The 15607-nt window shown below is 45.4% G+C and overlaps 1 protein-coding gene across 1 annotated transcript in view; it reads left to right on the forward strand.

Moving 5' to 3' along the window:
- Window positions 1–15607, forward strand: part of LOC137431866 (triple functional domain protein) — a 469010-nt gene that overhangs the window by 273430 nt on the left and 179973 nt on the right. Inside the window, 2 exon segments of the mRNA XM_078782583.1 lie at window positions 4980–5149; window positions 9717–9876. Of these exon segments, the coding sequence (XP_078638709.1) occupies window positions 4980–5149; window positions 9717–9876 (330 nt within the window).

The following is a 15607-nucleotide window of genomic DNA, read 5'->3' on the forward strand; positions in this document are numbered from 1 at the left end:
TACCACTGCATTTCTCCAAGGCGAGAACATCAACACCATGCAGTGGCCTGCGCTCTCCCCTGACCTGAATCCCATAGAGCACCTGTGGGATGAGCTTGGGAGACGTGTAGTTGGCAGGGCCAGGACACGGGCAGAGCTGCTTCAGACATTGAGGACTGAGTGGGACAGAATCCAGCAGCAATCCAACCAAAGACTGGTAGGCAGTATACGCCGACGATGCACTGCCTGTATCCAAAACAATGGTGGCCACACACGCTATTGAAAGGGGACTGACATTGCACCCTGTGCTGTTCTGTACTGTAGAACAAACTGATGAGATGGTGTATATTGGTCAAAAACTTGACATGTCATCAATAAAATGCCAATGTTTCAATTAGCAATTGTTGGTTTGTTTTATTTTGAACTGTTACAATTTTATTACATTTCAAACAAGTGGTAAGGTTCTTTTGCTCTGTATGGTCTTCTGGCAGTCAGACCATAGTCATGCAGTCGTCTTCGTGCAGTATCATTGGAGATCCGTGGGTTTGCACGCCCCGGAGTTTCTGCCGCAGTGCGGGATGCTGGACGGAATCGATCCCGCAGGTGACTTCGGACCATCTGCCTGTCCTGCCTTGCAGTGGTGACTCTTGGCCTCCCTGATCAAGGTCTGTCATCTGCAGAGTTGTGGAGGGTGTCTCTGTCCACCAGGGCCGATATCGTCTGGTGTGAACAGCCAAGGCGACGTGCCACCTTACGGTAGCTCAGTCCGCCTTGCAGCATGCCCAGGGCACGCTGCCGTTGATCCCTTGACAATCGTGGCATGTTGATTGAAATGCCCATTTTGCACTGGCCTTTTTAAAGCCAATATCAAGACATCACATGCAGCTCATTAAAATCATTCCGTACCCTTTGGCTAATCACTGACAGTCAAAACGGCTGTTCAACAGCTGTGCTATGAAGTGACCATTGAAGGTTCAAGTGACCATCCGTGACCGTTTTGTCTGACAGTGAGGACACTATTGTCCACAAATAAGTTCACACATTTACTACACGCAGTGTTATTGTTGATATTTAAAGGTTTCAAAGGTGGTAAGTTTCTTTTGCGTTTCAGTATATATATATATTGATACGGTTTTGAGATTTGTACATATGACATCATTAAAGGTTAAAGTTTTGCCCCCCATAGTTAGTCCACAAGCAACACGTAGGCCCACTTAGAGTATTAGTTATGTCATAGTATGTGTGAGTATATGTGTGAGTATATTCCCTCGTAATATCTGCGTTGTGTAAAGCCATGAGTTTAGGTCCTTTCATTTTTGGCGCCACCTCCCAATTCCATCTATGGGCATAATTGATCCCGTGCCCCATTTGGCTGATCCCTCAATTCTGTTACGCTTTGGGCTACCCGCAGCAGTTTGTTACGCTTTGGCTGCCAGCAGCATTAGCTGCCCTTTGTCCGCTCGCTAGTCAAGTGACACGAGGTAGGCCTGAGAAGAGGGAGGAGCGCGGGGTCGAGGTGGGGCGGCATCAAGGAGCACGTCAGAGGCGATGACGGTAAGGGCCACCAGCCAACCAGGGCTCTAAGAGCATGGCGTGATAGGGCGTGGTAAGGCGGATCTGGCAAGTGCTAGAAGGTTCGTGGGGCGTGGATATAAAAGCCTTCGCACAAAGCCCTTAAACAGGACTCGCAGAGGAAGGAGGACTGTATCAGGAGGACTCGCGTGCACACGACAGTGGCGAAAGGACTGTATCGGGAGGACTCGTATGAGAGGACTTGCCAGAGAACCTATGCACAAGAGGAAGGAACTGTATCGAGAGGACTGCAGTGAGGACTTGCACGAGAGAAGAGGGCTGGTTGAGAGCACCTCATTGTGTGAACACTTCGAGGCTTAGCGCTGTGTTGAACTATTACGTACGCAGCCACGCGAGTGAACGTGGCAATAGCCGCCAGTATTAACCGCCAGAGCCCAGACCCTACCGTTCGCCCCGTAATTATCCCGTGTGCGCCAACGACACATGGAGAGCTCCTGCCATCTCTACTATCCATCTTCGCAGTACGAGCTGGGGACCGGAGAAAGAGCTGCCCGGACGCTATCCATGGACGTGCTGATTTTCATCTGCTATCCCCGTGTGAGTGTCTGTGTGTGAGACGGGCCCCTTTGTCCAGGGAGTAAATTAAGACTGTTATTAAGGCTGCACTGTGTCTTCTTCTTTTCATCATTGTACATAGTGTGAATAAATCTTGTTATTCCTTTCTTCCCAATTCGACCGCTTCTGTGATTTCTCCATTGGGTAAGCGTGGCACGAATAAGAACCGCTCGGATCTGGGTCTAGTAATTGATAACGGCTCGGATCACGGGTTCGCTACCGCTCGGCGTATCCACCAACACCTGTGATTCGGGCGAGGCTTATCTCCTCGTTTCAGGGCAGCTCTAGTACTTAGGTAATAGCGAATCTGGTCCTACAGCCCTATTTAGCGCTGTCCGGAAAGGACGTCATAGGCCTCGGGTCGCGCCTGGTCAGTCAAAGACAAGGGGACTAATCCCCCCTTGGTAAGGGGAGAAGGCCGGCGCTGAGATCCGCAACAATATTTATATATATATATAGACGCCTCCAAGTGGTACACCCCTACATATGATTTTTTTTTAACCACCTAAAACCCTCCTGAGCACGTCACCCTCCAAGTGCAACTACCAGTTTTAAGCTCATTCCATTGAGCAGTTGAGGAGTCTATTTAAGTTAAATAAACCACCAAACACGCAAACAAACACTTCTCTAATGCTAGGAGGAGTAACGCTTCCGTAAGGACAGGTTGGTTGCCAGTCCAATAAATCATCTGTCAATTTGAGCGGCAATGACAGGATAGTGCATGTTTGGGAGTACACAAATACAGATATACAGATGTTATGGATCGTACAATGTTTTTATATCCATCATCTTCTATATACCACTCTGCTCATCTAAAGACGGATCTTGTGCATTGATTTGTTTATAGCAGGATACACTTTGCTATTAAACGGAACCAACATCTTAATAAGAAATTAATCTTTACTCAAACCATATTCTTGAGATACTAATCATACCGTATGTTTCACCACTCAAGCTGAAAATGTTGACCAGATAAATGTTAAATGGCCTACATGCTTCTTCATTCGTATTGTTATGTCAGTTGGGTAGGGGCATATGTATATTTAGGTGGATCTGCAAAGGTAGGTGCTTCGATTGTCGTGCTAGAGAATCTCGATGTAATACGTTCTGTTGGCCCGGTTTGTTCGGATTAAGGTGTATCTTCGTCCCCATTACGAGGAATGGGGCATGTTAAATAGTTCTAGGGTCTATGCTAATTCCCACGTGTGTGAAACCTCTTTGATCATTCCGGTGTTTCTTATGGCAATACATCACATACATTAGCTAGGCCTAATAGTGCACCACATTAATTAAATCCCCCACCGCCACAATGACTTACGGAAGAACAGACCGGAAGCGACTGCACACTATGGCACCATGGCAGGCAGACATCGAACAGGCAGGCCGAGAGCCACACCCAGGAGAACTCTTGATTGACAGGGGGGAGGGGCGAGCAAAGACCAGGGCACCGATTGGAGAGGAAGGAAGATGAGGGACGTGCCACACTGATTGGCCACCGACCGATGACATTACGGCCAATCAGTGCGGAAGGCGCAAAACCACTACTTAGAAGCAGATCGCTGATTGGAGGAGAAGTGCCGGTGATGTGAGAAGGTGCGAAAAGGCACAAGGAAATGACGCACTGGTTGGCAGAGGGAGAAAGCTGACGTCAGCCGACGAGCAATAAAACAACTGGCTCGCCGACATTTCCTTCTTCTCGCTTTGGCTTCTTTCCTACCTGGACCTCCCTTCTGCCCTTGCCTTTCTCTCCATTTGGACCTTTTCCTTTGCGAACCACGAATTGCCTGCATTACGACGGACATTGGGGAAACGTTGGAGCGCCGTCGATTCTCCTCCCTGGTGTTCACGGACGAGTGAGGCTTGCCGCTGAGCGGGCGAGACCGGCACGAGCGAGGCGCTCAGTGAGGCCTGACGGAGCATGAACACCAGAGCCTGGACGATTCCTGACGGACGCGACATCCAGACACAGATAAGACGCACCACACCCGAACATGACGATTGCTATATTTCTCCTTTCCATTTGTGTGTATTTGAAGTGAATTGTGGGAGCGCTCCATTAGAGGGGTTTCGTTTTTATCGTCGCGTCCATTGTTCTCGGGTTCCGTTAATAAATATTTCTGTTTGTACATAATTCAGTTTTCGTTTGTGAGTTACTTTCCACAGGGTGAAGACTGTGCGCAGACCGTGAGGTAAATCTCGCCGCTTCTTCTTCCTCTTTCCTTCTGCCTCCCGTGCGTGTATAGCAAATCCGCCATTGACCCGGAAGCCTCAAGTAAGCTCGTTTCCATCCGCGATTTCCCCGGTCTTAACCTAGGGGGAGTCGCGCGACAGTATTCAGCACGAGACCCCGCGGAGTAGTATCATTGGCTGAGGGTGCAGCTGTGCCACTGACACGGTGCCCTCTGCTGGTTAGGACAGACATTTTGAATTTATTCAGGGTGCCGACAAAAGCTCGCCAACTCTTTGCAAAGGACACAGTGGGATCTTTAATGACCACGAATGCTGGCAGATGGGACGCCCGTTAACGTCCATCCGAGGGACGGCGTATGCCATTGAGGAATCGCCCTGCCTGTGAAACACCGGGATGACAATTTATCGCTGGGTCAGGATTCAAACCCAGGCTAGACAGCTTAGAAGCAAGTGTGCTTACCGCTAGGCCATCCTCTCAGCCCTGTCTCCATAGTAACCCAAAGCCATACTTTGCACACTTGCAGGAGCAATTTTAAACAAAGTCAGTCGATGATTGGCTAATGGAGCATTCCTGTTTTGCAGCATTTCTTGACTATGACTTTTGTAATCGTTTTGCTGTTGAACTAAAGTGACACGAGCCACCATTCTTTGTCACCATATAGTTGTGGTCCTGGCTGGAGGAACTGCAGAAGGAGCTGCTGGACGATGCATATGCGGAGTCGGTGCAGGCTGTACAGGACCTACTGTCCCGCTTCCAGCAGCAGCAACAAACGACTCTACAAGCCATGGTCAACGTCATCAAGGAAGGCGAGGACCTCATTCAACAGCTCAGGTTTGATATTATTCGTGCACAAGGCGATGATTGAGCAAATTTCCTCGCGTCAGGAATGATTACATTCAGAGAGGATAGAATTGAGCATTTGACTTTCTTCAAGAGGCATGATGGCGAGGCCTGGTAAGAGCAAGTAATCTTTTGTAAAGGAGGGAACAGAACTAGTGAGTTCACTACTGTTGAAATATACTTTGTGACGTAATTTATGATGTAAAGCAGATAATTATGAAGTATAAAATGTATTTTCATTATTGCAAATTTCAAGATAATAAACAAATCATTATAGACTAGAAACTTTGGTGTTTGTTAAGGAGGAGACCCTTCGGCCGATATACCTCTTACTTGTTTACCAATAGTAATATCGGCCTTCTCCTGCTGCTAGTGGCACACCAGCTCTGTGTTTGAACATAGATGTAAATTCCCATTAATTTTTATTTCCCCTGCATGTTATCCTCCGATTTCTAAGGTACGGTTAATATAATGGCCATTTTCCCACTCATTCCTGTGCCATGACAATTTTCCAGCAACCCAACCATTTGGAGTTAGTACCAATTATCCAGTTAAGCTGAAGCTGCGAATTTGGCCAGAACACCGGCACGAGATGGCGGACTCTTCAAAAGACACAGTAGGACCTTTTTAGCAACCACAACCTTAAATAAAATGAGACGGCCATATTTGCATCTCCATATGACGTTCAAAATGTTTTAAGAAGTAGAATCCCTTGTTACCTCTTCACATGAGGTAACAACTTTTATGTTTTAGGAAGTAGAATCCCTTGCATTCACATGTTATCAGAAGTAAATAAATTGTGTAGGTTACATCATTTGTGGATCTGATAAATTTGTAAAACCATTTTGTAAAACTGAATGTGCAACAACTAAATGAAGATGTCCAAATGTCACATACGTCCATGCCCGTGGGATTCCCACGGATGCTCCCACTAGTCTATATAATATTCTCCTTCGGTGATCACGTCTGTCTGTCTGTCCATGGGTGTGGCCTCCCCCGTTGAGGGAGTAGCTCCACTCATTCTAGAAGATGCTTCAAAAACAAATCACCACCATTTTCTTTCCTCGCATAGCTTTGAGGCCTTTTTTGTTAGGCTCAAGGGTTTCTTACTCTCTCACAGTTTTATTGAAACTCTAATTCGATATCTCATTTCATTTTTCAGTCGCTAACATGCTTTTAGACTCAGTTGCAAAAAACGGGAAGAAAATTCGATGTAAGTTACCGTTTATAGAACAAAATGCATTTTCAAAAGCCTGTAACATAAAGTCCATTCATTGAGACTCCCTCATGGCTTTATCTCGACTCTAATTCACCATCACAGTCCCTGGGATGGTTCAAGTATCAGTCTCAGGTAAACTTGAGAAAATCGGCGAAATGTTTTCCATCAGCAGTTTTGAATGTGTCGACTGGTCGGACGAAATGTGGGCACGGGGAAGGAGAGATGGGAAGGAGAGGAGAGAATGTCCCAGGACTTCGTTATTTATATTATTACTTAGTAAAAGTACAGCGACTGAATACTGAAGTTCGGGATCGAATCGAAGTCTAATTTTATTTTTCCATTTTCCTGGGGTGTACATACAGACTTGTTTAAAGTGAGTCAACTCTTTTCCAACCATGGAATTGAACAATACAGTTCTTCAAAAATCTACATAACAATGTAAACTAACTATGAAATACAATGTTTATTAATAAAGTTTGGTTTTAATTTATTTTTACTTTGTAAAGTGAAAAGTTTTCGATACTTTCAAGTTTAAAAATGAAGAAGAGTCATGGGGTCCATAGGCCTATGATAGGCCTCTGGTGTCCATTTTAAGACTGAATCAACACGTCTTATATCATGTTACTTTTTGAAAAAACAAAGGTACATTTTGATTACAACTCAAGCAAAGGAAGCCAGGTAATGCCTGTTTCTTTCGTAGCGATTATACACTGCCCAAAGAAGATGCGTTTTTATAGTGTATAGCACTCGGAAATATTATCGTGAAATCTTTAATAAAAACTTGTTTGTTTGTTTTCGCACGAGTTTTCAAGGCTGAATCATGTTCACATCCAGGATTAATTTACAAACTCCATTTCACGTGTGCATGGACATGTAATTCAAAGATGTGAAATAAATAAATAAACAGACGGGAAATTGCCGAGATATATTCTTTCATTCTTATTTTATAAGCTATGTGCACATACACTTTAAAGAAGTTTATTTGAAATCTTTAAAAAAATGTAATTTTGTATGCTGTAATGAAAAGAGTAACTTTGGTTTTTGCCGGACAGAAAGGTGTGAGGTAATGTTCTTATACACCGCCCAAAAGACTTTTTCCCAGGGACGTTTCCATTTGAGCTGTATTCTTTATACAGTCAGAATGTTTCATTCTTTAGACATAGTCATAATGAAAAGTTACAATTAGGTACTCTTCACGTGGGGAGAGGGGTGGAGCTTTGCTCTCCAAAGGCCGATGCCGAATCTACAGATGAGGTTGAGGTGTTCATGTTGGAAAAGATTGAATCTGGTCCACTGCTGTACTTCGTGATCCCGTGCAGTCAGGTGTTGCGTATGTTGTTTTGTCAGGTTCTTGGTGCGAGTTGCTCTTGACATCAGAATATTCTCCGCTCCATTCCACATGCGTCACATGTATCTGAGCTGTCTTTAGCTCAAGGTTGCAATTGTGGGGCATGTGGGTGGTCATTCCTGCTTCTTTATGTCAGCGCTGTCTCAATGAGTTGCATGAGGGTCATTTGTAACTGCCATTTCCAAAATGAATAAAAGAATGAAGGAACAGAACGAGACCACGAATGAACGTCGTGATCCTCTCCCACTCCCCTGTGTGTGATCTACTCCCCTGTGTGTGACCCACTCCCCATTATGTGATCCTCTCCCCTGTGTGTGACCCACTCCCCTGTGTGTGACCCACTCCCCTGTGAGTAATCCACTCCTCGTTGTGTGTTCCTCTCCCCCTGTGAGTGATCCATTCCCCATTGTGTGATCCTCTCCCCGGTGCAGTGTGCGTGATGGGGGCGGGGACGGAGAGGATTTGAGCTCTTGAAGTCACATTTTACATGAGATGTAATGACACATTTCAAACTGCATTTCCCATGTGCACACACATGCATTCACATGTTATCAGAAGTAAATACATTGTGTAGATTACATCATTTGTGGATCTGATAAATTGGCTGTATCCATTTTGTAAAACTGAATGTGCAGCATCTAAATCAAGATGTCCAAATGTCACACACGTCCATGCCCGTGGGATTCCAATGGGTGACCCCACTAGTATTTTTATAGCGCACTAGGAAAAGTTAAATTGTTTGCATTATAGCAATCCAGAATTGTAAAAGGTCTTCACCGGTATACATTCTGAGATCAGTGATCATCTTTTGACTTGATGCAGATTATTGCCACATCACATCAGTGTTTGAAACACCTGAAAATGGTACCTTGAATTACAAATAAACCGCTGATTCATTCTACAGAGGACCGACCGATGTCAACGATCACATTCTATGGGTTCATGTCATTATTGTGAGATGGAACTTCCACGAGGTAGACCCTTCGGCTGCGTTCTTCCTTTTTTGCAGGAGAATCACCTGGTCGTCAGGCAGGCCACCAAGCTTCGGAAGCTGGTATAGTCCGTATAGTCCACACTTAGAACCAATAGTCTGAGACTACCACTGAAATGAAACCCTGCATACGTGTAGCCGTTGAAATGTTTTCATACAAGGAGACGTGCTGGTACGAAATAACTCGTGATTCCACATAAAATCATTGGTAAGATGTCCTTTCTAACACTAGCAAACTCTTCTGAAGTTTATAGAATAGAGATGTTGAACATTATAACCACTAGAGAGCTCACAGAAAATGTTACTCTGCGCAGTATTTCAATTTTAATAAGATAATGATTGTAAAGATTGTTAAATATATAAAGAAGTATACACTTCATTATGCACTGTAATAAGATGGCGTTGCATCACATTGCAGGAGATGGAGGCTTTATTGATCACCATAGAACGCAGCGTTATATCGGCATAATTCGTATCCATGTCGGCGGCCTCTTCTTCACCCCAATATTGCACCCTCCCACGTGCCACGCCCACTTCCCAGGACCAATACACATCACCCTATCTGACACGTAACATTACTTCTTCATATCTGCTGTTTGTGTCCTTTGTGACGTCCTTAAAAACGGTGATTTCCTGTTTGGAGCGATTATCTATTTTGTTGCTGACATGCAGACAGAGTAAATACAGAGTAAAAAAATATTGCCTCACTCCTGTCTACGCATGCGCGATTGGGACGAATTCAGATCCAATGTACTGTTAAAGGGCAAACTTGTCTTCTGATGAATGTTCAGAATATCACATTCAATATAAATAAGTTGTTCTTCGACCATAAACTGATACGACAGATGGACGGACGGACATGAACCAATTTCTTAACTTCACTTCATGTATGTGGGGTAATAAACATGACTCCATAGTGTAACTGCCGTTTACCAATAGAAAGCATGTTATCGTCTCCTACTAACCCTTCTCTCTACCCCTTTGCTACCCTTTTCTGCAGGGAGTGTTCTGTCAGTGGGAACAGCTCTGTGGCGCATGTTGAAGGAGTTCTACAACAGTTAGATGAAGCCCAGGCACAGATGGAGGACATATTCCATGAAAGGAAGATCAAGCTCGATTTGTTTCTGCAGCATCGCATGTTTGAGCGTGATGCTGTTGAGGTATTTCACCAGAAGTGTGATCTTTTTGTGCCTTTCGTTGTCGTTTTTATATTTTCCATCTGATATGTCTCTGATCTTCTGATCGCTGAGGCCTGGTGTCGGCTTAGCGGTTCGGGTGCCGGCTTGGGATCCTAGGATCCTGGGTTCGAACCCCGGTCGATCGCTGAATTAACGCCAGGGGGGTTGACTTAGCCTGTCATCATTCCGAGGTTGGCAAATTGAGTACCAGTTCACTGGTAATTTTCTGTGTGTCGCAAGAGGCGACTAACAGGGTTGGTTGCAGGAAGGGCATCCGGCCATAAAACATTGCTTCAAAAAGGGGACCACGGTGCCCGAAAAAGGCCAACTCCTGCTCTGCGGGGAAACATGGCCTCTAAAGGTGGTTCATGTCTGAAATAGTCAGACTGCTGCATAATTTTTTTTCCATGAGATATTGCCCACCACAAAGCCTACAGGGCCACTCAAGGTGGGGGCTTCACAAAAACAAAAAAAACAAAAGCAGAACAACAAGCCCCTTGGATTGAAACAAGACAAATAATTTTTGTGATCACTGAATATGTACAATTATTGTAACGCTTGACATCACCGACAACTTAGATAATCCATATCAAGAGGTACTTAGACAGCGCAACATGCACATGATGCCCACGGATCACCCAATTCAATTATCTGTCTATCTCTGCCAATGTCTTGTCCCACTCCGTTTAAATTGCCGATTCGTCCCTATCCAATTACATTTTAAACCAATGTACTGTCCCTGCTGCTACCACCTTCCTAGGAAGAGCATTCCCTATGTTAATGTTTGAAATACCTCTGCCTTGCTGCTGTTGTGACTCTCCTCTTATATACTCTCAAGGTATTCCCACTAATCCTCTTGCTGTCTAACCTGCTGTCCGAGGAAAAAACATTGTAATAGTTGTACTAAAATAACTCTAAAGTATGATCAAGTACGACAGTTTAAATAGTGTAGTATTACTGAGGTACATTTTATTGTTGTACTGTAGTAACTATAAAATACTACAGCATACTATAGTTATACTGCAGTCGAATTGTATGCCGCTATTTCTACACTCACCAGACTCAGTGGTGTTATGACTAGTGTGTCCGCTCTGAGTGTGTTAGAGTGTCCGCTCTGAGTGTGTTAGAGTGTCTGCTCTGAGTGTGTTAAAGTGTCTGCTCTGAGTGTGTTAGAGTGTCTGCTCTGAGTGTGTTAGAGTGTCCGCTCTGAGTGTGTTAGAGTGTCCGCTCTGAGTGTGTGAGAGTGTCCGCTCTGAGTGTGTTCGTGTCCGCTCTGAGTGTGTTAGAGTGTCCGCTCTGAGTGTGTTAGAGTGTCCGCTCTGAGTGTGTTAGTGTCCGCTATGAGTGTGTTAGTGTGTCTGCTCTGAGTGTGTTAGTGTCCGCTCTGAGTCTTGCAGGGCGGTGGTTCAAAATCTGGCCGAGTCATACCAAAGACTTTAAAAATGATCTGTGCTGCTTCCTTGCTTAATGCTTGCATGAGTTTCTTGTAAAGCAACAACAACACACAACAACATGCATTTTAAGGCCATTTTCCCTGCTAGAGCGGGGGTTAGCCTTGCGGTCCCCATGACAATCTTCTCCATTTTGCCCTATTTTCTGCATCTCTCCTTGTTAACCCCCTTGCCCGCATTTCTTCTTCCACCATCTTTAGCCAAGTCTTTCTCGGTCTTCCCCGTCCTCTACGTCCTTCGACATTCATTTCCATCACTCTTCTCAACCAGTCACTTTCATCCTTCCTCAACACATGACCAAACCATCTCAAACTGTTCCTCTTCACAGCATCAATCACAGGCTCTATTCCCATCATCTTTCGCAATTCATCATTTGTCTTCCTCTCTCTCAACGATACTCCGCACATCCACCGAACCATTCGCATTTCCACCCATTCCAGCCTTCGTTGCTGCTCTACATTCATGACCCATGTCTCGCTCCCATAAATCATAACACTTCTCACACATGCAGCATACACCTTTCCCTTCAACTTCAACGACACTCCCCTCCTCATCAGCACGCCACTCAGTTCCCGAAACTTCTTCCATGCACATCTCACTCCAGCAACCATTGCCGTGTCTGATCCACCTTCTCCATTCAGCATGTCTCCAAGGTAGCAAAATGTTTTCACACCTTCCAGCTTCACGCCATCTCCAAGATCCAACTCAACATTTCCTCCATCTGCAGCTCCCTCTGTGCACACCTTACATTTGAATGTTGCTGCCACACTGGTTAATGACCCTCTCATACCACTACATTTTTGATGAACCCACTCAGCGCACATTGTACATTGAATGGAGTTCACTCCGACACCCTTCCTGCACACAGCACATGGCCACTTCCCAGTTCTTTCCACCTCACCACATGCTTTACCACTTGCCATCACCTTCGTCTTTCCTATATTCACCTTCAGACCTTTTGTCTCCATACATTCCTTCCACTTGTTCATCTTTTCCTTCAGTCCATCCATACTTTCCGCAATCAACACCAGATCATCTGCATACAACAACTCCCACGGTAAACCCTCCTTTACGTTCTGAGCCAGCACCTCCATCACAGCTACAAATAGTAGTGCACTTAGTACCGACCCCTGATGCAATCCCACCTTCACCTCAAACTCACCACTGTTCCCGTCCTTCCTCCTTACAGCTGTGCGCGCTCTTTTGTACATTGCCATCACTACTCTGATCAACCATTCCTCCACTTCTAACTTCCTCAATGCCCATGTCAATACTTTGCGTGGAACCCCATCGAATGCTTTCTCCAGATCAACAAACCCAAGAAACAACCTCTTCCTCTTCTCCATGTACTTCTCCTGCAACTGCCTCACAATAAAGAGCGCGTCTGTCGTTCCTCTTTCTGGCATAAATCCAAACTGCATTTCGTCGATCTTCACCTTCTTCCATATCCTCCTCTCCAACACCCTTTCCAATACCTTCATTCCATGCTCCAATAACTTTATCGCTCGGTATGAGCCACACTCCAGAGGGTCACCTTTCCCCTTGTATAGAGGGACGAGGGTACTCAGGTCCCAATCCACCGGAATGCGGCCTTCTTTCACCACCAGATTACAGATCTCTGTCATTCTCTTCACACCCCAACTTCCTGCTGCCTTCAGCATATCTCCCACAACTCCCATCGGCCCTCCCGCTTTTCTACTCTTCATTGCTTTTATCGCTTCCTCAACTTCCTCCTCAGTTATCTTCTCTGCCGGTCCTAAAACTGGGTTACTCTCTATGTTTCCATCCCATTCATTCTCTGTAATTCATCAGCATTTCCATATATATTTTCCATCTTCCTTTAATTCCATCTGGGTGCACAACGATTTGTCCCACTTCATCCTTCAAGCAACTCACCCCCATCACATCACACCTCTCTTTCGCTATCTGCTTTGCAATCCTGAATACCGCTCTCTGACCCTCTTCCGAATCCAAGCGTTCTCCGAACATTTTCCTACATGCCTCCTGCGCCTTTGCTACCTCTTTCTTTGCAGCCTTCTTGGCTGCCTTATAACTTTCATGCTCTGCTTTTTCTGCTCCCGTACCCTTCGCCTCCTGCCACTCCTTGAACTTCTTTCTCCTCTCGTCAATCCTCTTTCCAACTTCATCATCCCACCACCATGTTTCCGAGTGCCTCGGTGGTCCTTTTGTCCATCCACATACCTCACCAACGGCTCCCAACAGACTATCTTTCATTGACATCCAACCACGTTCAAGCTCAACCACATCATCCTCTACCCTACTCAGCCTCTCTTTTAATGCCTCCCTTACTGTCACCTCTTTCAACCTCCACACCTTCATTCTCGGTTGGTACTTCACCCGCCGAGCTCTCCTCGCACCTTTCACCCTTATGTTGCAGACAACCAAGTGGTGCTGTGAAACAGCCTCCTCCCCCGGGATCACCTTTGTGCCCCGGGGGTGCCCCCTATCTCGCCTACGCACCATCAGGTAGTCAACGGTTGTCATCGACCCACCTGACGTGTATGTAACAAGCTTATTATCCCCTTTCTGGAACTGAGTGTTACAAATCAACAAATCAGCTCCATCAGCAAACTCCAAAATCCTTTCACCTTCTCCATTTCTCACACCATGTCCGTAACCCCCATGAACTCCCTCAAAACCGTCCTTACTCCTTCCCACATGTCCATTTAGGTCTCCTTCTACCACAACAACTTCCTCATCTTTCACGTTTTCCATCAGCTTCTCTATCGCGCACCAGAACTTGTCCTTCTCTTCATCGCTCCGACCAACCTGCGGACATATCCCGAGATGACGTTCACCAAGAGCTTTCCAATCATCATTTTCACCATCATCAATCTGTCACTAACTCTAGTCACACTCACCACACTGTCTACAAACTCCTCAGAAAACAGGACACCAACACCATTCACGCCCTCCGGGCACCCTTGCCACACAAACTTGTATTTCTGTCCCTGCCTACCCTTCACCATTCTCACACCACTTCCCTTCCATCTCGCCTCTTGCACACAACATATGTCCACTCTTCTTCTGACCAATAATTCCACCACTTCTCCTGAACTCCCTGTCATTGTCCCTACATTCCATGTCCCAAACCTCAGTAACCGATCTCCACTTCGGGCTGTACCCTGCCCATGTGTAGTTGTAATTGTCATGGTTCTCTTTTTGAGGCAATGTTTTTATGGCCGGATGCCCTTCCTGACGCCAACCCTCTTTGTCGCCTCTTACGACACGCAGGGATACGGTGTACCTATTCTAACCAGGGTACACACCTGGAAGTTTCTTGTAAAAGAAGAATACATATCTACCTTTTCATTGTTAATCAGCTGCATAGTTTGAACTTTACATAATGGGTTGCACCCACCGTTTATGTTCAAACTTGTTATTATCATAATGGAAAGAGTTGCCCACAAAAAAAGTTTTATGTATTCAAATGCTTCCTTGCTTTAACAATGTATCTTTTCAGTCTCTTGCAAGAAGCGCTAGAATTGGGAACAGCTTCCGGGTTCTTTACAATGATTTGTGCTTTTTGGACAAAAGCGCAAATCGGGGAAAAAAATCATTTAGATTTACTGGTTTCTTACGAGTTGTTTTTTTGTAAAAAAAAAATCCAAGATATCAGAAGTAGAAATTGTAGTATCAAGACTACTATCTGGGGGGAGCTCCTCACCAAGTGCATTTGCCGTCAGAGAGGAGCAACCGTCTGAGTCGTAGTCCTTATTTTCCTCAGGGCCTCAGTGCCTTCACCCATTTTCTCAGTATCCACAGTTGTTTCAAGAGGGGGAACAACCAAAGATACAGGAGGGACACACTCAGTGTTTACATCCTAAGGTGTGTCATCTTACTATAATTCATCAAATGTCTGTCCGTCCGTCCGTCTGTTAGAGGGTACCGCAAAAACAGCTGAACCGATCGCAACGATATTTTGGGTGGGTAATCCTGGGACCCCCTGGAGGCTATATGCTATATACGAGGTGTGTTCAAAAAGTATGCGACCTTAATTTGTCGTGCGTAAACAAATGAAGCTAGGGAGGCATTGATTGGTGCACATATGTAGGCGATCCTAATGCGCACGCGTGAATTTTTTCCCACCTGCAGAAGCCGAGGTAGCCGTGCTACGCACAGGTGGGAGGCCAGAAGCAAACAGACAATGCAGAAACGGCGAATGCTAAAGCATGAAACCAATAAATACCACATTCCTGTAGCACCTTCAGTCACACGTCAGACATGGACAACAAGTTCGT

Source organism: Myxine glutinosa, chromosome 7, assembly GCF_964187855.1.
Source record: "Myxine glutinosa chromosome 7, kmMyxGlut1.1, whole genome shotgun sequence".
NCBI lineage: Eukaryota > Metazoa > Chordata > Myxini > Myxiniformes > Myxinidae > Myxine > Myxine glutinosa.